This window comes from Cnephaeus nilssonii (genome assembly GCF_951640355.1).
Source record: "Cnephaeus nilssonii genome assembly, chromosome: 23".
Taxonomy (NCBI): Eukaryota; Metazoa; Chordata; class Mammalia; order Chiroptera; family Vespertilionidae; genus Cnephaeus; species Cnephaeus nilssonii.
Window position 1 is genome coordinate 19,267,705 of NC_137094.1, and position 21,393 is coordinate 19,289,097.

General features: G+C 63.6%; 1 protein-coding gene across 1 annotated transcript; it reads right to left on the minus strand.

Annotated features, from left to right (window-relative positions):
- Positions 1 to 9,894: 9,894 nt before the first annotated feature.
- Positions 9,895 to 13,671, minus strand: PHLDA3 (pleckstrin homology like domain family A member 3). Its single transcript, XM_079763827.1, has 2 exons — positions 12,933 to 13,671; positions 9,895 to 11,141 (listed from the first exon to the last, which is right to left on the minus strand). The coding sequence occupies exon 1, from the start codon at positions 13,353 to 13,355 to the stop codon at positions 12,978 to 12,980; it is 378 nt and encodes a 125-aa protein (XP_079619953.1). The 5' UTR covers positions 13,356 to 13,671; the 3' UTR covers positions 9,895 to 11,141; positions 12,933 to 12,977.
- Positions 13,672 to 21,393: the final 7,722 nt, after the last annotated feature.

The window sequence follows — 21,393 nt, forward strand, 5'->3', positions numbered from 1 at the left end:
ACCTCCCAGAGGAGACACACACACACACACACACACACACACGCACACACGCACGCACGCACGCACGCACACACACGCTGAGCACAGCAGGCCCTGGGCGTGCAGATGTGTGTGGGTGTGGGGGGGATTGGGGGTTCGGAGGGTACTCACATTCTGTGCACACAGAGCCCCCCCCCAACCCAGGAACCCCAGAACCACCCAGGGAGCCGGAGTCAGAGGGGGGAGCAGGGAGGCGACACCGTGGGGCCTGGGAGTCCTGGGGGCACAGGGCTCGGGGGCGCGGGCTGCCTTTTCTTTTCGTTGATGTCAGAGGGGAAGGGAGAGGGAGAGAGAGAGAAGCATCCGTGATGAGAGAGAATCAAGGATCCCCTGCCTCCTGCACGCCCCACACCGGGGATCGAGCCCACAACCCGGGCCTGTGCCCTGACCGGGATTCGCACCGTGACCTCCTGGTTCATAGGTCGACGCTCAACCACTGAGCCACGCCGGCCGGGCGCCCCTCCGTCTCTTACAAGGAAAAGGAAACGTGGGCGCCAGGCCCCGAGCCCACATCTTTGGGGGGCTCCTGTGGTGTGGGAGGCGCTGCAGGCCGGCTCCGGGGAGTGTCCGGGCGGAGCGGGCGTGGCCGCAGCGGCCCATGGGAGCCTGAGGGTCTGCGGCCGCCCAGCGCCTCCTCCAGGTGGGCCTCCAGGAATGGAGGCTCCCCCAGGCCTGGACCTCGGGGAGACGGTCTCCCCGCCCTCCCTCCCGCGCCCCCTTTGTCCCCGGCCCCACGCCCACGGGTCTGCACCTGTCCGCGGGGTATTTTTAGGATGGCTGGCGAGCCCGCGGTCCCCAGCCCATAGTCAGAGAAAGACAATGCCCGCTATGTTAATCCCAGGCTATTATTGTCGGCCGGCCTGCAGGGACAGAGCCAGGCAGGGCCAGGACAGCGGGGCGCCGACCCCCTCGGAGGCTAGCGAGAGGCCTGGCAAGCAGGAGGTGGGGGCGCTCGGCCGGGCCCCCTGTTTGGTGGGGAAGAGAGAGCTCAGGACGGGTGTCCTAAGAAGACGCACCCCTCGTGCCCCGGGGGTGAAGACCCGCTCGCTCTCTGGACGGTCATCCTGGGGCCCAGCGAAGGTGACCTTGTGGTTCTGGGAGGCCGCCAGGGGGGAAGGGCAGGGGCTGGGACGTCATGGGGGGCAGAGGAGGGCAGAGGGGGACAGCTGGGCACAGGGATGGAACACAAAGACACAGGCAGGGAGCAGCTGGGGTCAGAGAAGGGATGGGGGCGCGGGGGGCGGGGGCTGCCTCCTGCATGCCCCACACTGGGGGTCACGCTCCCAACCCGGGCATGTGCCCCGACCGGGAATCGAACCGTGACCTCCTGGTTCCTAGGTCGATGCTTAACCGCTGAGCCACACTGGCCGGGCTCTTTGAGAAGGAAAGATGGAGAGAGCAGACTGACCAATACAAGACAATAGGGTGTTTAAAGCCACCCAAACCACGGGGTGAATGTGTGCCGCCCAGCGGGCCCTCCGCACAGGGAATCTCGGGGGGTCCCAGCCTCTGAGGGTCTCGGTGCAATTCCCCCCGGGCTCTGCGGGGGCGGCATGGGGCCGGAGTCCCCTCCCGGGATGTGGGGGGCCACGGGGCGGGGAAGGGAGTGTCTGGCCGGGGGAGCTACAACCCGTGAGGCCGGGGGTGTGGACGGAGGCCTCGTCCCTCCTGCACCTGTCAGCCCAGCTGCCAGTCACGGTCTGGGGAGCCAGGGGCCCAAATTAGCCAGTGACCTGGCCCCACCGCATCTGCCTTCCGGGCGCCCCTCCCGCCGCCCGCCCGCCCCCGCTGCTCGGGCCACGGCCTCCGTGACAGCCAGCCACAGCCCCCCGCCTCCTCCATGTCCCCCACCTGCAGCCCCCACCCCCCACCCCGCTTGCTCCAGGGCCAGGATTCCTGGGGCCGATTGCTGAGCCCCGGCCAGGCTGGGGGCTCAGGAGGGAGAGCAGAGGAAACAAAGACCCCAAATGTCACGACCCCTCAATTCTCGGCCACAAAAGGCCTGTGGCAGCAGAGACACAGTGCCCGGCCCGGGAGTCGCTGGGGCCCCCCCACCCACCAGGAACCCCAGATCCGCGAGGGTTCCCAGCCTAACCATTAGGAGCCTCCATTTCTCCCTGGGAACCCAGGTGGAGGTCCCGGCTGAGCAGCTGCTGTGAGCTGAGCTGAGGCCCGGCTGGTGTGGCTCAGTGGGTGAGCATCGACCTAGGAACCAGGAGGTCACAGTTCGATTCCTGGTCAGGGCACAGGCCCGGGTTGCTGGCTCGATCCCCAGTAGGGGGCGTGCAGGAGGCAGCCGAGGCCCTCAGTTCACATCATCATTGATTTCTCTCCTCTCCCTCTCCCTTCTTCTCTGAAGTCAATTAAAAAATATATTTTTTAAAAAAACATTAAGTGATGCTCTGAACTGCTGAATGTCTGTATAGTTCAGTTTTAAGTGGTTTGGTTGCATAAACAGGTGGTACCAGGTGTACCGGTTAATACTGCGGATTTTTTTTCAATAGACGGAGTCACACACATGTTGATATCTATGCGATTTGATGTGTGTGCTATTTTGTTGTATTGACAACAAGCTTCAAAACTTCATATGTCAAATTTGCTGAAGGTGTTAACATCATAGATATTTTTACACTAAAAAATGTCCAATTTCGTGCCAAAAAAAGAGCATTTGCGGGAAGTTTTAATTCATTGCTTTATTTTGAAGAAAAGTGCTGCTGAAAGTGATCGTATACTTCGGGAAGCTTATGGTGAACATGCTCCATCTCAAGACACTTGTGAACGCTGGTTTAAATGCTTTAAAAGGGATGATTTCGCTGTGAAAGACAAAGAACATCAGGTCAACTGAAAAAGGTTGAAGACCAACAATGACAAGCATTATTGGATGAAGATGCATGTCAAACTCAATAACAACTTGCAGAAAGATTAAACGTTGCTCAGCAAACAATTTCCGATCATTTACAAGCAACGGGAAAGATTTTAAAGGAAGGAAAATGGGTGCCACATCAACTGAACGAAAGACAAATGGAAAACGGAATAGTTATCATTAAATGTTGCTTTAACGGCACGAAAGAAAGTCTTTTTTGCATCAAACTGTGACTGGAGATGAAAAGTGGATTTGTTTTGAGAATCCCAAACGCACAAAATCTTGGGTTGATCCAGGTCAACCATCAACATCGACTGCCAGGCCAAATCGCTTCAGAAAGAAGACAATGCTCTGTGTTTGGTGGGATCAGGAAGGTGTGGTGTAGTATGAGCTTCTAAAACCAGGTGAAACCGTGAGTACTGATCGCTACCAACAACAAATAATCAATTTGAACCACGCTTTGACCATAAAACCACCAGAATGTTCTAGAAGACACGGCAAAGTAATTTTGCTTCATGATGACGCACCATCACACCCTTCAAAACCAGCTAAAGACACGTTAAAAGATCTTACCTGGGAAGTATGAACCCACCCGCCATATTCACCAGACCTTGCTCCTTCAGACGACCACGTGTTCCGATCGATGGCACACGCACTTTCTGAGCAGCCCTTCAACACGTACGGAGGAGTGGACAATGGGGTCTCTGAATGGTCTGCCTCAAAACAAGAAAAGTTCTATTGGGTCGGTACCCACAAATTCCCTGAAAGATGGGGGAAATGTGTAGCTAGCGATGGACATCACTTTGAACAAAGCACTTTTGATGTTTCTCTTGAAATTATCGTGGTTTATTTGATGACAAAATCCGCATTATTAACCGGTAAAGGGTCAATCTGCATTGTTAACTGGTATCCGCATTTTTAGCCAGTACACCTGGTACTAGCACCTCGAGGGGGAGGCCTGGGCGGGGCCAGGAGGAGGCCTGGGCGGGGCCAGGAGGAGGCCTGGGCGGGGCCAGGAGGCAGTCTGGGCGGGGCCAGGAGGGGGCCTGGGCGGGGCCAGGAGGAGGTATGGGCGGGGCCAGGAGGAGGCATGGGCGGGGCCAGGAGGAGGTCTGGGCGGGGCCAGGAGGAGGCCTGGGCGGGGCCAGGAGGAGGCCTGGGCGGGGCCAGGTTTGGGTGAGTGGCAGCTCGCAGGGCCAGCTGGAGAGGGCGAGGCCAGGGGAGGGCAGACAGGCTTGGGTCAGGCTCCCGGTTGGGGCGGCCCTGGCCTTCAGCTGGTGCGTTTCTCACACCCTCGCCCTCAGAGCCACCCCCCACCCCACCCTCTGACTTCCTCCCACACCCTCTGCCGCTGCCCAAACCTGTTGCCTCCCTGAACCTGGAGCTGTGGGCCCTGCGGCTCCACCCTGCCCCTCCGGAGCCCATCTCCCCGCAGTCCCGGGCTGGGGTGGGGGAGGGCATGGAAGGCCCCCCGCCTGACTCCCAGGTCCCCCTGCACTGCCCGCTGAGCCCTCACGCCTGAGGGCCTGGGGCCGGGTCTCGGCGGGTCCCTGCAGCCCAGGCCGCTGCTCCAGAAACCCCATGATCAGCAGGTGGGGTTTGGGGCTGGACCCTGGAGGGCTGGTGGGGGCGGGCGGGGCTGAGGGTGAGAGGGAGCCAGCAAACGGGGTGGACCCCACCCTAGAAGCACAGCACGTGATCCGCCAGCGAGGCTGGGGCTGGGAACCCGGCTGATGGTCTCCCAATCCCGCCTCCCCGGCCCCTCCCCCGCCCCACCCAGGTCTCCCCTGCCAGCTCCCAGCTTGCCCGAGCCTCCACCCTGCACCCGCCGGGCAGCCACCTCCCAGCCCACCCCGGGCTCCGCGTCTGCACCCTAGTGCTTGCTGGGAGCCACCTCCTCCAGGAAGCCCTCCCAGACTGCGCGTGCCTCTCCCGCCCCAGGACTTACTGTCTGTGCCGCCCCCCCTGGTTCTAGGCCTCTCGTCCCCTCTCCTCAGGTGGAAACCGGTCCGGGGGAAGGCGATGGGGCTTCTGTTCTCGGTCGGCCCCTCAGGACTCAGCCCGGGGTGGGCAGGGCAGGCCTCTGCTGGCCCCGTGGGTCTCAGCCTGTTGGGTGCGTCAGAACCCCCACGGGGCTGGGAAAACATTCACTGGGGGCGGGGGGGGGGAAGGCCCCACCCCAGGGTGTCTGGTTCAGCAGGTCCTGGATGGATCCCAGGAAAATTTGCATTTCCAACAAGTCCCCGAGTGGCTCTCCCGCAACTTAGGTCTGTGCCCTGACCAGGAATCAAACCCGCAACCTTTCCGGTGCATGCGGATGAGCCATCCCGGCAGGGCGCGAATGAACCCATACGTGTTTTTAATTCCAATTTGCTCTCTCGTAGGGTCACTATTTTTTAAAAATATATTTTGTTGATTTTTTTACAGAGAGGAAGGGAGAGGGATAGAGAGTTAGAAACATCGATCAGCTGCCTCCTGCACACTCCCTACTGGGGATGTGCCCGCAACCAAGGTACATGCCCTTGACCGGAATCGAACCCGGGACCCTTCAGTCTGCAGGCCGACGCTCTATCCACTGAGCCACACCGGCCAGGGCTCCTCTGGTCACTGTTGATAGCTGTGGCCAGCCATCAAAGGCCTGTTCCGTGTGTTCAGTAGATTATTATTGTTATCCTCCCGATTCCCTTATTTTATCTATAAAATAAAGTGAAGAAACAAAAAAACAAAAATGATTTAAAAAAAACAAAAGCGTGGCTTTTCATTCTGTCCACGAGGGCCCGTAACAGGCCCCTGAGTCCGGGACTGGCCGCTGCAGCGAGCTCGGGGGGTGGGGGTGGGGGGTTGCGGTCTCCTGGTTGAATAAAATGCCCCTAAGATGACAAATTAGGGAAATAATTCCTAAGCAACTGCTGGAATCGCTGGTGGTTTTTCAGTCCCGCCCTGGCCCCCGGGCCCAGGAGCTGGGGGTGCAGTTCTGCTCCTCGCCACCAGGGGGAGCACGTGGCGCTTTGGTCCTGGCCGGGCGCGAGGATGGATTCGCTCAGGGGGGACTCCCAACGGGCTTCACCCCTGGGCTAGATTTTTGGGGTTTGCTTTTGTTTTTTAAGGAAGGATAGGCGTTCCCCAGGCAGCCAAGGAGGAAAGACATCAGGACCCCAATGAGCAGGCTGGGCAGGGACGCAGTGGCATGGAGGAGCGTGGAGTGTTGGGGTGGATGGGTAGGGGGGTACGTGGGGGGGGCCTGTGGGCATTTTGCTCTCACTAGGGTGTGAAGGACTGCCCCGGGGACCAGCAGGAGGAGGTGAAGCCGGGAGTGGATGCGGCCTGGTGACTCAACAAGCCCCCAGCTCTATTTGCAGCCAAGACTGGAGGGCGGTGCAGGCCGGCCACCAGGGGGCGCGCACAGCCCGGGCGAACAATGGGGCGATTGATGCGAATGCGCCGTGAAAGACGGATTGTTCCCATGGGGCCCAGGGCTCCTGCCAAGCGCCCAGGGTGCGTGGAATTTCAAGGGGAAGCTGAGCAGAGTCGGGCTGTGGGCCCGGGCCCCGCACCTCCCTCCCTGGGACCCGGGGGTTGGGGCGGGGGGGGCGGGGGGGGTAGGAAAAGCCGATGGCACAGGTGAGCGAGGGGGACACCCCCCCCCCGGACTCCCACTCCTCAGAGGGCCTCCCGGACCCCCGAGTCCACTCAGCCTTGAATGAACGTCTCGCCCCACCTGCTAACCCCACTCCCAGAGCTGCTGGGAACCCCAGCTCCCTCCTCCTCCTCCTCCTCCTCCTCCCTGGGTGGCCTGGGGTGAGGCCAGAGCTGCTTTGAACCTCGGTTTTCCCATCTATAAAATGGGGGCGCCACCCCCTCTGTGTCTGCCTCCCAGGGCTTGTGAGGATCAAACGAGAGAGATCTCCATCACTCAGCATCCTTGCTCCCTCTGCTCCGAGGGGACCCCGCCGGGCAGCCCCCCCACAGCCTCCTCCAGGCCCCAGACACCCCCACCTTGCTCCCCAGCACCCTCCCCCCATGACCCCCACGCTCCCTGAGACCTCCAGGGGACCCGGCCTCCTCCCACCCCAGCATCTGAACTTCCGACCCCCCCCCCCGCCCCCAAGGCTGACCACCCCCAGGCCAGGAGGGTGGGGCAGGATCTGAGGCCGAGGCACAAGGGCTCCTTGTCCCGCTGGGCAGCCTGGCACCGCCCGTCCTGTGCCCAGGAGGAGTCTCCCTGGCTCCATTGTCCTTCTGTGGTGCTTGGGGGAGGGGTGCATCGGGGTCCATCTGGACCAGGCGGGGAGGGCGGGGGGCCGGGCTCACCGCCTGGACCAGCTCCCTCCCACCCCCACGGTCCGGACACCTTTCAGGCTTGTGAATTGTACCCCCGTCCCCCGCCCGCCCTGAGAAACCTCCGTTCCCATCCTCACGGCCTCCATCCTACCCTCCTTCCCTCGCCGTCCCAATGAAGTGAATTGTTCGCCGTTCATGCGGTGCCCAGCAGCGTGCCCGCCTGCCCTGGTGGTCAGTAAATTCTACCATTGCCCAGCCGCCAGCCCTGGTCACCCGGGGCGGGATCGAAACCTCCCCAGGCTGGGCCCGGCCTCCTGTCCGCCACGGCCTGGGCGTCCCCGTCCCCCGGCCGGCCACAGACCTAGTTCTCACATCGCGCCATCGCTGTGTGACGCTGAGCGAATGGCTAACTGTCTCTGGGTTCGCAATGTCTTTATTTTTTTAAATGTTTTGTTCTTGATTGCAGAGAGGAAAGGAGAGGGAGAGAGAAACATCCGTGATGAGAGAGAATCACGGATCGGCTGCCTCCTGCACGCCCCCTACTGGGGACCGAGCCCACAACCCGGGCCTGTGCCCTTGACTGGGAATCGAACCGTGACCTCCTGGTTCCTAGGTCGACGCTCCACCCCTGAGCCACGCCGGCCGGGCCTCAGTTTCTTTACCCACAAAGTGAGAAGGGATGTCCCTGCTCCAGGCCGATGGGGAAGATAAATAAGACAGTCGGTCAATACGAAGCCTGTGACACTGTCCCCAGGTTGTTGCTACTCAGCGGGCTCAGGGGCGGCCTCCCCGCGTCCCCACGGAGAGGGGGCCCCCTCCCAGCTGGTCCTCACACCCTCAGCCCGTGATCGCTCCCCAAGTGCACCCCTGTCAGAAGAGGGGGGGGCGGGAAGATGGTTGGGGACAGCTGGGCATGTCAGCATCGTCCTGGTCACTTATGCGGAATTTGCTCTCCGCCGAAGGGAAACGAGGTCCCCGCTCCCGAGAGCCACAGGCACCACCCTAAGAACTCGCTAAGGAGAGAGAGCTGAGCACCCGGGCCAGTTCAGCTGCCCGCCTGGGCCGGCGTGGGGGGCCCCAGTGGGTCCGGGGTGCAGGCCAGAGCAGGGTGCAGCTCAGTCCTGAACACGCCAGAGATGACCCCCACGGAGGCGCACGTGCCCCCAACCATCCTTTCCCGCCTCCGTCCTCGCCGGCCGCGGCGGGGGCTCACCTGAGCCTTCCCTAGCAAACAACCCCGGGGCCCCAGCCGGTGTCACCCGCCCACGTGGGCAGCAGCTCGGGCCCAGGGAGGGGGTGGGCCGGCTGGGAAGGGTTAAGGGCACAGGTGGTGCCTGGGACCCAGCTGCTTCCCTGGGCGGGCGGGCGTGGGCGTGCGGACTTAGAGCCTCCCCCACTGCGGGCGGGGGGAGGTGGGGGAGCCCGAGTCTGAGCCGGGGCAAGACGCGGTCTGAGGGAGAGAAAGGCAGGGGCCTCGCTCGGCCGCCAGATGCCCCTGTCACGCCGCCAGGCCTCCCACGCAGGCGCCACCGGGGAGGCCAGGCCAGAGGGGCCGGGGGCCGGGAGCCGGCGGGGACGGTGTGAGGCCGAGCTGGCTCTGTCGGTCCTGGGCCTCTGCCCGTTTGGGAAGTGGGTCTGGGGGTGCAGACTGGAATTTCCAGGTGAGAATGTGATGCTGGGGTGCCGGGCCTCGGTCTCTCCCCTTCTGGGCACCCCTGCAGGGAAGGTTTCACAGCGGCCCTCGCCCGCGAATCATGAGAGAGAATCGGCTGCCTCCTGCACGACCCCACACTGGGGATGGAGCCCACAACCCGGGCATGTGCCCTGGCCGGGAATCGAACCCTGACCTCCTGGCTCCTAGGTCGACGCTCAGCCACGGAGCCACGCCGGCCGGGCCACCCTCACTTCTAACCGGGAGGTTCGGGCACCAGAGGCCCCTGTTGGGAGCTAAGGCCAGCGTGGGCCTCGGCGTCCGAGTCGGGGGGGCACCGCCTTCCTGCCTCTGAGCATCCTGAGGATTCGGACACTCACCTGGGGGGGGCGGCGGGGGGGGCTCTGAGGCTCCCATCCGCCCTCCCCATATTTGGGACGAGCCTGGCAAGCTGCTACCTCTCGGCTAATTGCAGGCGGCTTTCTAAACACCGAGGAGGGTTATCGCTGTAACAACAAACATTTATGGTCCCTATCTCCCTGCCTTATCTCCCTGCAGACACTTCCTCAATTAATCCTCACAACGACTGCGGGAAGGCGGCCTCCCGTCAGTGGGGGGCGCTCCCCAGGGGCCCCGGCTGCTCCCGGAGGCTCCGAGGAGAGGGGGCTGCATTTCGGAAAAACGTTCGAGCGGACCGAGGCGCGCAGACGGGGGCAGGACGCCCGGAGGGGGCCAAGCCAGGGGGGTCACTGCGACCCCACGGAGGCTGGGTGCCTGTGCACCCCGCTTCTGGGGAGGGCAGGTTTCGGGGTTCCTCACCACGGCGCCCGGTAGGCTTGCCACCTTCGGCTGCTTGAGCCTCGGACTGCCTTGGAGGCCTCAGCCCCGGCCCCACACCCCCTTCACGGCAGGAGCCGCCCCGGCTCCCCTCGGCACCCCTCCCCTCCCCGGCCCGGGCCTCCTCAGTCTCCCGGTGGCTGGGCCAGGACTTGCCCATCTCCTGGCCCCATGGATGACTCACGCAGCCGGCGGTGGGCAGGAGGGAGGCAGGGCTGCCAGGCTAAGGGGGGGCGAGGGAGGGAGGGGGGCCCAGACAGTGGCCACAGCCTCTCCCGGCCGTGCAGCTGAGCAAAGTTTTCCATCCCGTGCGTGTCTGCTGGCACAGCCCGGCCTGCTGGCGCCCTCGGGGAGGCCTGGACCCCGCTCTGCGGTCCCGCCGGGCATTCCCGAGGCCCAGGCTCCCCCCCCCCCAGAATCCGGAGCCCCCGGAACACAGGGGACACCCCGGACCCGGGAAGCAGGCCGAGCCCTTCCCGGCAGAGACAGCCTCTCCCCACGGGGTCACGTCTTTAAAAAGACACACTCCTGCCCGGCAGCCGGCCTCGTGGCTCCGCGGTTGAGTGTCGACCTACGAGCCAGGAGGTCAGGGTTCGATTCCCAGTCGGGGCTCATGCCGGGGGTGCGGGCTCGATCCCCAGTGTGGGGCGTGCAGAAGGCAGCCGATCCATGATTCTCTCTCATCACGGATGTTTCTCTCTCTCTCCCTCTCCCTTCCTCTCCGAATAAAAACATATTAAAAATAAAGAGCAGGCTGTGTGTCGGGAAAGTGGGGTGAGGATCCGGGTGCCCCGGGGACTGGTGGGTCTTCGCGGGCAAAGAATTTCACTCGGCAGACAGCGTGGGCACTGCCCCGGGCAGGGCGTCTTCATTCGGGGACCGGCATGAAATGGTAAGGGCCAGACCCCACCCCACCCCCACCCCCTCCAGGCCTAGCACCGCGGGGGGGCGGGGAAGAAGGACAGGAGGCGGGGGGAGAAGTGTGCAAAGAGGGGGCCTGGAAGGGTTGGGGGGTCCCAGAGGGAACTAAGCAGCAGGAGACCCCCCCGCGTGGGCGTCAGACCCATCGGCTCCCCCCCCCCCCCCGGCCAAGGTCAGTCCAGCGGTGGTCCCCCCTGGGGGGGCCGGGCTGGCCTCTGTGTCCTGAGGCTCGGCGCCCCGTGGGGCACGGCCCTCCTCCTCCGGGCGGGCACCGAGCCGGGGCGGGCAGCCGTCTGCAGGGCAGATGGCCGGGCCCCGGGAGGGGCTTCGGTGCCAGGTCTCCCCCGTGATCCATGAGTCGGGCCTGTGGCTCGCGGGCTCCGTGCCAGGGACGTCCTGAGCGCCGCAGCGTCCGGGGGCTGAATCTTCATCCTCAGCCCCGCGTGGCCTCTGCCCTCCTCCCGGGCCGGCCACCTGACCCTTCAGCGGCAACGCCTCCTGATCGCGACCGGGACACGGCCTGGCCCACGCGCCCGAGGGGTCCGGACGCTGGAAAGAAAGAGAGAGAGAGAGAATCCACACCAGCTTTCCAGGACAAACAGAGAAAAGAGTGTTTGCACCACCCACCGTGACGGATGGGGGAGCCCCCTGCCCCCCACACCGGAGGAACCCATGAGGACCAGTCCTTGGGGAGGAGGGAGGTAAGGAGAGAAAGAGCGTCCCCCACTCCAAGCGAGCAGGCGTTTACAGGATGGTCAGAGCGGGGTGCTCAGGGGGACTCCCCTGGTTAAGGTGGGGAAGCTGTAGGGCAGGGAGGTGAGGAGGAGGGGGGGTGGTGAGGGGGACTTGACAACTGGAATGCTACAGGCCGGCCCGTGTGGCTCAGGGGACGAGTGTCCACCTAGGAACCAGGAGGTCAGGGCACCTGCCCGGGTCGCAGGCTGGATCCCCAGCGTGGGGCGTGCAGGAGGCAGCCGATCCATGATTCTCTCTCATCACTGCTGTTTCTATCTCTCTCTCCCTCTCTCTGAAATCAATAAAAATATATTTAAAAAACAAAAACAAACAACAACACGAAATCCCGGAAGGGTGCCGGCCGGTCGCCAGCCTCGCCCCTGGTTCCCTGGGGAGGGCGTGGCATCTGGGGGAGAGGGCATGGGGCTGGGAGCCAGGCCTGCCTTCCAGGGTCTATTCCTGCTCCCTCCCCTGGGCCTTCCGGACGCAAACCCGCCCCCGCCCTCTGCCCTGGTGCTCACAGAAGATGAAGAAATCTCCACGAACACATCATGGCCCCCTCCTGCCCCCACCGCTCCCCCCCCCCCCCCGGCCCCAGCTTCTCTGGCTCCGCTGGGCCCTGGCCGGCACTCAGGGCATCGATGGCCTGGCCTGCCCACCACCAACTCCCCGGGACCCCCAGCAGCTCAGCCCGAGGCCCACTGTCAACAAAAGGTGGTGGACGACGCCGGCGTGGCTCCGTGGTGGAGCGTCGACCTAGGAACCAGGAGGTCACGGTTCGATTCCCGGTCAGGGCGCACGCCCGGGGGGTGGGCTCGATCCCCGGTGTGGGGCGTGCAGGAGGCAGCCGGTCCATGGTTCTCTCTCGTCGTGGATGTTTCTCTCTCTCTCTCTCTCTCTCTCCCTCTCCCTTCCTCTCTGGAATCTACAGAGATATGTTTAAAAATGAACCTCGCGCCCCTGCTGAGACCCCACCTAGCAAATGGGGTTCCTCGGTCTGTCCACAGCCCCGTTGACCCCGCTAACAGGGGGAGGTCATCTGCCTCGATTCCCTGCTCCTAGGAGGGGCCTGCATCCCACCCGATTCCCAGAAAGCCACGGCCCAGGCCGGCCAGCCGCTCTCCACTGAGTCATGGCAGAAGGAACCTGCGCTGAGGCGTGTCCCACCCCCTGCCTGGTCCCCACGGGGAGTCCAGCTGGGGGGGGGACAGGGGAGGGGAGGAAAGGGCAGGCCTCCCAGGCTCAGACCCCTGAGCTCCTCATCTCTCCTGTCCCTAGGATGGTGCAGCTTTTTTTTTTTTTTTTTCCAGAGAGAAAGGGAGAGGGAGAGAGAGAAACATTGATGAATCATTGATCGGCTGCCTCCTGCACGCCCCACTACTGGGGATCCAGCCCCAAAACCCCGACATGTGCCCTGACCAGGAATCAACCGTGACCTCCTGGTTCACAGGCCGATGCTCAAGCCCTGAGCCTCGCCAGCCAGAGCAGATAGTCCAGCTTTTAAGGGGAATGAATGCTCGCGGGAGTCCCCCCATTCTGTCTCAAGGAAAGGGGGGCAGGGAGGTAAGGAGAGAAAGAGTCGCCCAGCCCCCCCGGAGGGCTTACCCCATGTGACCCCGGCGGGGGAGGTACCGCGGCGCGCCCGGCGGTCTAGGACACGAGGGTTCCGGCGCCCAGGCTCTGCCGGGCGCGCACCGTCTGGATGGCCTGCTGGTTCTTGAACTTGACCAGGCCCAGGGTGATCTGGGCGTTCCAGCCGGGGTCCTCCAGCGGGCAGCGGAAGTCGACCTCGCCGCCGCCCTCGGTCACCAGCGTGAAGTAGATGTGGCGCCCCGTGCTCTCCACGCACTCCACCGCCTTGATGCGCGCGAAGCTGAGCTCCTTGGGCCGCCCGCCCGCGCCCTTGGCCTCGAAGAGCTGCAGCCCGCGCTCGGTGAGCACGCAGCGCTTCCGCTTCCACAGCTGCAGGAGGCCGCCGCTGCGCTTCTCCAGCACGCCCTCCTTCAGCACGGCCGCCGCCGCCGTCATGGGCCCGGGCCCGGGGCGCCGGGAGCGCCGCGGGGGAACCGGGAACGCCGGGCCGAGCGCGCGCGCGCGCGCGCCTCCTGCGCCCGCTGCGCCCCCCCGAGACCGCTGGTGCGCGCGCCCCGCAGCCCCGAGGACGCCGCTGCCCGGCGCGCGCGCTGGGTCACCCCGTGCCCCGCTTCAGCCTCCGCCCCGGTGCGCCCGGCTTCGCGGCCCGCAGCTCTCGCTGGCTCGTCCCGGCTCCGTCTGCGCGCAGGGAGGCCGCTCGGGGAACTTGCCCTTACACGTCCCGCCGCTGCCTCCTGCGCGGCGCATTCCTGCCCCGCGGTCCCGCCCCTGCGCGCCGCGCGCCGGCCGGGGCCGGGCCTGGGGGCGGGGGCCGCCGGGGCCTCCGTCACGCCCCGAAGGCGCTGAGCCTCAGGAGGGCGGGCGGGTGCCCAGAGATGGGGGGGGGGGGGGGGGCGCCGCTTACACAACAGCCTGGGCCTCTGGCCTCCCGTCGGCCGCTTCTTGAACCCCCGCTGCTCCGGGCTCGTGGGGAGAGGGGGGGGTCGCTTGCTGGGTGCCTGCGCGAGAGACCTGGCCTCGCAGCCTCGGCCCCCCTTTCCTAGCCGGGCCAGCCCCCCCTGGCCTCGTGCCATCAGAAACAGGCGCGAGACCTGGGGTCCAGGCAGGAACGGGAGTCCGGGAATCCGCGCTGGGTTCCTCCCTCACCCGCCGAGTCCTGGAGGCGCAGGGCCCTGGAGAGGCTGCGCACAGCGGTCTCTGCTCCGAAGACCCACCCCCACCCCGGAGAGGGGGGCCTGGTGGGGAGAAGCCAGTGCGAACGGAGGAGAGGAACCGGAGGTCACTCAGTCTCCCCTGGGATGGAGGGGATTTGGGGAGCCAGGAGGGACGCCAGGGTGACCTGGGGGTCTCCCTGCCTAGAGTCCTCTCCATCACACAGGCCAGGTGGGCCCCGGCTCAGCCCCAGGCCTGATGCTCCCCTCCTCAGAGAAAGGCCTTGTCCCCAGACTGAGTTTGGGGGGAGACTTAGGGTGGGGGGTGGGGTTCCCTCTCTTTGCTGCCTAAAAAGTTTTTGTGTGACCCGGCTGGTGTGGCTCAGTGATTGAGCTTCGACCTAGGAACCAGGAGGTCAGGGTTTGATTCCCGTTGGGGGCACAGGCCCAGCATGGGCGGGGGGTGCAAGAGGCAGCCGATCCATGATTCCCTCTCATCACTGATGTTTCTCCCTTCCTCTCTGAAATCAATAAAATGTATGTAAACACTGAGTGGCCAGATTATTATGATCTCTGAACGCATAATAATCTGGCCCAGTGCATGAATTCGTGCATGGGTGGGGTCCGGCCAGCCTGGCCAGGGGGGAGGGGACATGGGCGGTTGGCCGGCCTGCCTGCTGGTCGAACTCCTGGTCGAGGGGACAATTTGCATATTAGCCTTTTATCATATAGGATAGACGCTGAGTGGCCAGATTATTATGCGTTCAGAGATCATAGTAATCTGGCCACTCCGTGTATATACACACATACATGAGCTTTGGGCTCAGACCTCGACTCCTCCCCTCCCTTCTGTGACCTGCCCACCTCAGGCAGCCTCCCAGTCCTCCACTTTCCCCGTCTGTTAAATGGGAGGATTCCTTTCTTCTCCTCGCCTGGATTCCGACGGGCACGTGAGGTAACATCTGTGGAAGGCCGGGGCCCAGGGCCTGGCACCTCCCGGAGTCCCAGCGTCCCCACAAACGTGATTTCCCCCTCCCCCCACCTCCCCACCCCCCTCCGGGAGAGAACGGAGGGAGCCCAGATGGGTGTCCCTTGAGGCCTGGAGTGTGGCCATGGAGGGCGCTCAAGGTGCCCTCAGCCCTGACTCAGGGACCCCCCAGGTCTCAGCCATCTGCCAGCAATGCCCTCCTGGGGTTCCTCTCTCCAGCCCCCAATCCTTCCCGGGGGGGGGGGGTCCCCCAAGCGCCCCAGCCGGGCAGAGTCCCACCGTGAGGGCCGGGGACTCTAAAGGCTCGCTCCCAGCCCCCGGTCCGCTCACAGCCTCCAGGGCTCTGCAGGGCCACGGGGCCCCCTGAACCGGGAGGAAAGCAAGCCAGGGCTCAGAGAGGTCAAGCCACCTCGGCACGGCCACACAGCCTTGTCCGTGGCACAGCCGGAATGGGGATGTGGGGGGGCCGAGAGGACCCGGCCTCTGGCGGTGACGCCACCCCCGGCCCGTGCAGGTCCCTGGGACCTGGGAGTCCTGTCCTCCCGTCTCATGACCTGCCTCCTGGCAGGGGAGCCGATGACTCATCCCAAACCTTTCCCCATCGGGGAGCGGCTCGGGCCCCGCGGTGGATTCCTGGGGCCGTGAGGAGGATCGAGGAGATTTGGGGAGCCAGGAGGAGCAGGATGCAGGGGCTGGTGCTCCCTGCCTGCTGGGGTACCCCTGCCCCGCCCCTGGGAGGGGAGCCCTAACTTGGCCTTTTGGGGGGCCCTCGGCTGGGGCAGTGCTGGGCCTGGAGGCACTCGGTTCGTACTGACGTGTTGACTGCACACGGCCTGCTGGACAGAATGTGCCCTCGTTGCAGCCAGAGTGGCCCCCCTCCCCCGGGGGAAAGCCGATCTGCCCTGTCAGTCCGTCAGTCCGTCTGGGTCCAGCTGGAACGTGCTCGGTGACACGGCGTCCCGGGAACCGCGGGCTGGAGCCACGAGGAGGAGGGAGCCTGGGTCCCCTCCGGCGGCCTCCAGGACGGGGTGGGAAGAAACAACGGTGCCGGCCGGCGTGGCTCAGGGGTGGAGCGTCGACCTAGGAACCAGGAGGTCAGGGTTCGATTCCCGGTCAGGGCATGTGCCCGGGTTGTGGGCTCCATCCCCAGTGGGGGGCGTGCAGGAGGCAGCCGGTCCATGGTTCTCTCTCATCATGGATGTTTCTCTCCCTCTCCCTCTCCCTTCCTCTCTGAAATCAATAAAAATATATATTTTTAAAAAGGTGCCCTAACCAGTTTGGCTCAGTGGATAGAGCATCAGCCAGGGGACTGAAGGGTCCCGGGTTCGATCCCGTCAAGGGCATGTACCTTGGTTGCGGGCACATCCCCAGCAGGGGGTGTGCAGGAGGCAGCTGAGCGATGTTTCTCTCTCATCGATGTTTCTAACTCTCTATCCCTCTCCCTTCCTCTCTGTAAAATCAATCAATATATATATATTTTTTTAAAAAGGTTACTGCTACTCCCTCCTCAGCCTGACCCAGGTTCCAGGGTCAGGTAGCTCCTCCCCATCCGGACGGGGGCAGGCCCACAGCTGTGCTCCCCGCCCCCTGATTCTGCACCCCCCCTCCATCCACAGGTGCCCCCTCTCCCGGGGAGACTCCCCCTCCCCCCACCCCGCTGACCTCTCCCCACCCCTCGGCTGTGGGGCCTCCATTCCCGAGCTGTGGGTGTCCTCGGAGGGAAACGGATCGAGGTTTCGAGGCTCTGGGTGAGGCTCTGGGTTTTTGGGGCTCCCTTGCCACAGACCTGGAGAGGGCAGCACCCCGGAGCCAACCCGCCCAGGCTTGCTCCCGGCCGGCTCTCACTGGAAATCCCCTCCCACGCACCGCGGCCCTTTCATCGCCTTCCAGCCCCGTAACTTCCCTGACGCACCGGGGATCCCTTTGGTCTGGAGAGCGCCCGCTGCCCCCTCGCTGGCGGCTGAGCCTGGGCTTGATGGGCATCTGAACCCCGCGTGGGTCTGGCAGGGACGGGACCGTGGGCTCGGGGCTCAGGCCGGGGCCTGCAGGCTTCTCCCCTTTCCCGGGTCACGCTGGCCTCTGGGCGCTCGTGTTGACTGGCAAAGGGGCCTCCCTGGCGTGACCCTGGGCCGAGGGGACCCTGGGCCGAGGGGCAGGGACATCAGACTGGCTGACCCCCTGGGGAATGCATGGCCTTAGCCAACCTGCCCGCAACAGCCATGCCAACCTGGACACGGGGGCGAGTTAAGTGTGAGCCAGGCTCTGGGCGGGCCACTGGGAGACAGTTCTCTCTCTTTCTCTCTCTTTTAAAAATATATTTTTGTTGATTTCAGAGAGGAAGGGAGAGGGAGAGAGAGAAACATCAATGATGAGAGAGAATCATTGATTGGCTGCCTCCTACTGGGGATCAAGCCAGCAACCAGGCATGTACCCTTGACTGGAATCGAACCCGGGACCCTTCAGTCCGCAGGCCGGCGCTCTATCCACTGAGCCACACCAGCTAGGGCATCTCTCTCTCTTTTTTAAAAAAAAATGTTTTTATTGATTTCAGAGAGGAAGGGAGAGGGAGAGAGAGAGAGAAAGAGAGAAACATCAGTGATGAGAGAGAATCACTGATCGGCTGCCTCCTGCACGCCCCCTACTATGGACCAAGCCTGCAACCCGGGCACGTGCCCTTGACTGGAATCGAACCCGGGACCCTTCAGTCTGCAGGCCGACGCTCTATCCACTGAGCCACACCGGCCGGGGCGTACGCGGAGGCGCTTAAAGAGTTTTGCTCACAAGGGACATTTCTCATCTCAGCCCAGAGCCGTGGTCGGCAAACGGCGGCTCGCGAGCCACAGGCGGCTCTTTGGCCCCTGGAGTGTGGCTCTTCCACAAAACACCACGGCCTGGGCGAGTCTATGTGGAAGAAGTGGCGTTAGAAGAAGTTTAAGTTTAAAAAATGTGGCTCTCAAGAGAAATTTCAGTCGTTGTGCTATTGATATTTGGCTCTGTAGACTAATGGGTTTGCCGACCATGGGCCCAGAGCAAGCCACGCCACGAGGCCACCTCTGGTTTCCAGGGAGGAAGAGGGGTGTGACCCGGATGGGGCAGAGAGCGTGGCCAGCCCTGCGGGACCAGCAGGGTGGCCACCAGGGACCCGTGGGTGTCGCCCGCAGGCAGGGAGAAACACCCCCCGTGGGCCCCGGACCAAGCCCAGGGACCGCCTGGAGGAGTCTGGCCGCGGTCAGCGAGCGGAAGCGCGGGAGGCTCCGGGGCGGCGGCTTAGAACCGCCCCGGGGGCCTGTCCAGGCACGAAAATGCCCACGAAGCGCTTTCCTCCTCCGACCTGCTTCCTGGGTTTTCCTGGCCTTTGGGGTGAGTCTTCCTGGACCCATAAACTCAGAGCGTGCGAGGCGGGCGGGGCCCCCGAGGGCCGCCTGGGTCAGGGCACCAGCACCGCCTTCGCCTGGGAGCCGGGCAGCGGAGCCGGGTCCCAGGCCCCACCCCGAGCGCCGGAGTGGCATCTGCATTTTCACAAGGTCCCGGCCGCCTGGGAAGCGCTCCTCGGGCGTGGATGGAGGCCAGCACCCTCGCCTCACGCAGGCGCGGCGGAGGCCCCGAGGGGGGGAGGCCGGCCCAAAGTCACACAGCTGGTTCCCAGGTCGGCGCCACGGCTTGCCTGTGACGTCGTCGGCGCGGCGGCTGCCTAAAGCTTCACCAGAGCTCGGCTCCCTCTTCTGGGGTGCAGGGCTCCCGGCACCCCGTCGTGCTGCTGACGTAGGAACCAAAAAAGACGACAGGCGGACCCGTGCCAGCCCACGGTGTGTGCTCGGTGCTTGCTGGCTACTGCTATGGTCCTAGCAGGACTCCTCCCACCTCCCGGCACACGGAGGATTCTTTTAAAGGAGACCTGGGGCGCTAGCCGGTTTGGCTCGGTGGAGAGGGCAGTGGTCGGCAAACTGCGGCTCGAGAGCCACATGCGGCTCTTTGGCCCCGTGAGTGTTTAGCAAAGGCCAGCTTAGGAGTCCCCTCATTAAGTTCATCACAATGTACCTACCCATAGGGTTTAAGTTTAAAAAATGTGGCTCTCTAAAGAAATTTCAATCGTTGTCCTGTTGATATTTGGCTCCGTGGACTCATGAGTTTGCCGACCCCTGGGACAGAGCATTGGCGTGCAGACTGAAGGGTCTCGGGTTCTATTCCTGGTCAGGGCACAGGCCCGGGTTGCAGGCTGCATCCCCAGTAGGGGGCATGCAAGAGGCAGCCAATCCATGATTCTCATCATTGATGATTCTCTCATCATTGATGTTTCTCTCCCTCTGCCTCTCCCTTCCTCTCTGAAATCAATATATTAAAAAGGCTCCACAAAGGCCCAGCTGGTGTGGCTCAGTGGATAGAGCATGGGCCTGCGGACTGAAGGGTCCCAGGTTCGATTCCGCCCAAGGGCACATGCCCGGGTTGTGGGCTCAATCCCCAGTAGGGGGCGTGCAGGAGGCAGCCAATCAATTATTCTCTCTAATCATTGATGTTTCTATCTCTCTCTCTCTCTCTCCCTTCCTCTCTGAAATCAATAAAGAAATATATATTTTTTAAAAAAGGCTCCACACGTGATTCTCATTGGGGGCGGGGGGGGGGGGGAGAGGGGTTTGGAGTTGGGACCAGGGTGGCGGGAGGCAGGGCCCCATCAGCAGTTTATCCTGGGGGTTCTTCCCCTGCCGGGCTCACGGCCACCCCCTCACCTGATCCAGGTGTGGCCCCTCCCACAGGATTTCTGCCCTGTTGGGGGATTCATTGCTCCCACACTTACCAGCGGCTCACCCCGCCCCCCTCGCCCTCCTCCCGGCCTCACCCCTCCGCTGGCTCCTCCGTCTCTGTCCTCCGCCCCCAGGAGCCCCGCACAGGTGGCGAGGGCTCTGGGAGGAGGGAGGCTTCCTGGACGGGGCCTCCCACCAGGCGGCAGCTCTGCCCCATCACGCCCGCCTGCCACCCTGCACCCCTGGGTGCACCCCTGGCACCCAGCCCAGAGATGCGAGGAACCGAGGAGAGCAATGCCTGAATGGACACCACGACCCTTGCCCCCTCCTTGGGGTCAGTCCCCCGCGGTGTGAGCGCCACAGCCCCTTTGGCAGGGAACACTCCGGGGAGCAGCCATCACCTGGGATTGCAGGTGAGCCCGGCCCCGCAGGGCCCAGGGGGCGGGGGAGGGATGTGCGGCCTGGGCGCCGGCCTCCTGCTCCGACGCCACAGCGCCACCTGGCGGCGGGCCCTGCTCCCTGCAAGGTGCCACGCCCCCAGGTGCCGTCCCTCTCCCCAGCCCTTCCGCTCGCCCCCCTCTCCACCACACTGCGCTCAGGGGCTTCAGGGTCAGGGGTTCACTCCAAGGGGGTGCGTCCAGCCCCCCCCCCCACACACACACACAATGGGGCTGCTCAGGAAGGCGAGAGAGGCAGGATTGGCCTACAGTCGGGGTGCAGAGACCTGCCCAAGCAGCCAGCAGAGGGCAGCCTGACCTCAATTTTGGGCCCCAAACCCCCATTCGGGCCTCTCCTGTGGGCCTCCCCCAGAGCAGAAGAGGATGCAGGTGTGTGTGGGGAGCCATCCATCCATCCATCCATCCACCCATCCACCCATCCACCCATCCATCCATCCATCCATCCATCCATCCATCCATCCATCCATCCACCCACCCAGCCAGCCAGCCAGCCAGCCAGCCACCCACCCACCCACCCACCCATCCATCCATCCATCCATCCATCCACCCACCCATCCATCCATCCACCCACCCACCCATCCCTCCTCTCCCAGCACAAACCCTTCTGGAGACTCCGTGGGCCACAGCCTGGGCTGGACCCAGAGACCTTGACCTTCCTGGGACTCAGCTGGGCGGCAGGCCCCTCTGAGCCGCCCCAGCGAGGTCACCTGTCACCTGGCTCGGGCCTCCAGTCCCGCACTATTGATTGGTCCCATAGAGGGAGGGTTAGGTCCCTGTCCCAGGGTCAGGGAGGGGGTCTGCCAGGCCCAAGGCTGGATCTGGTCACCGGGCCGTGATGTTCAGGAGGCTTGTTGTATTACTAGCAGAGCATCTGCTCCTTGTTTCTTTCTTTCTTTTTCTTTTTTTTTATTTCTTTATTTTATTTTATTATTATTTTTTTAATATATATTTTATTGATTTTTTACAGAGAGGAAGAGAGAGGGATAGAGAGTTAGAAACATCGATGAGAGAGAAACATCGATCAGCTGCCTCTTGCACACCCCCCACTAGGGATGTGCCCGCATCCAAGGTACAAGCCCTTGACCGAAATCGAACCCGGGACCCTTCAGTCCGCAGGCCGACGCTCTATCCACTGAG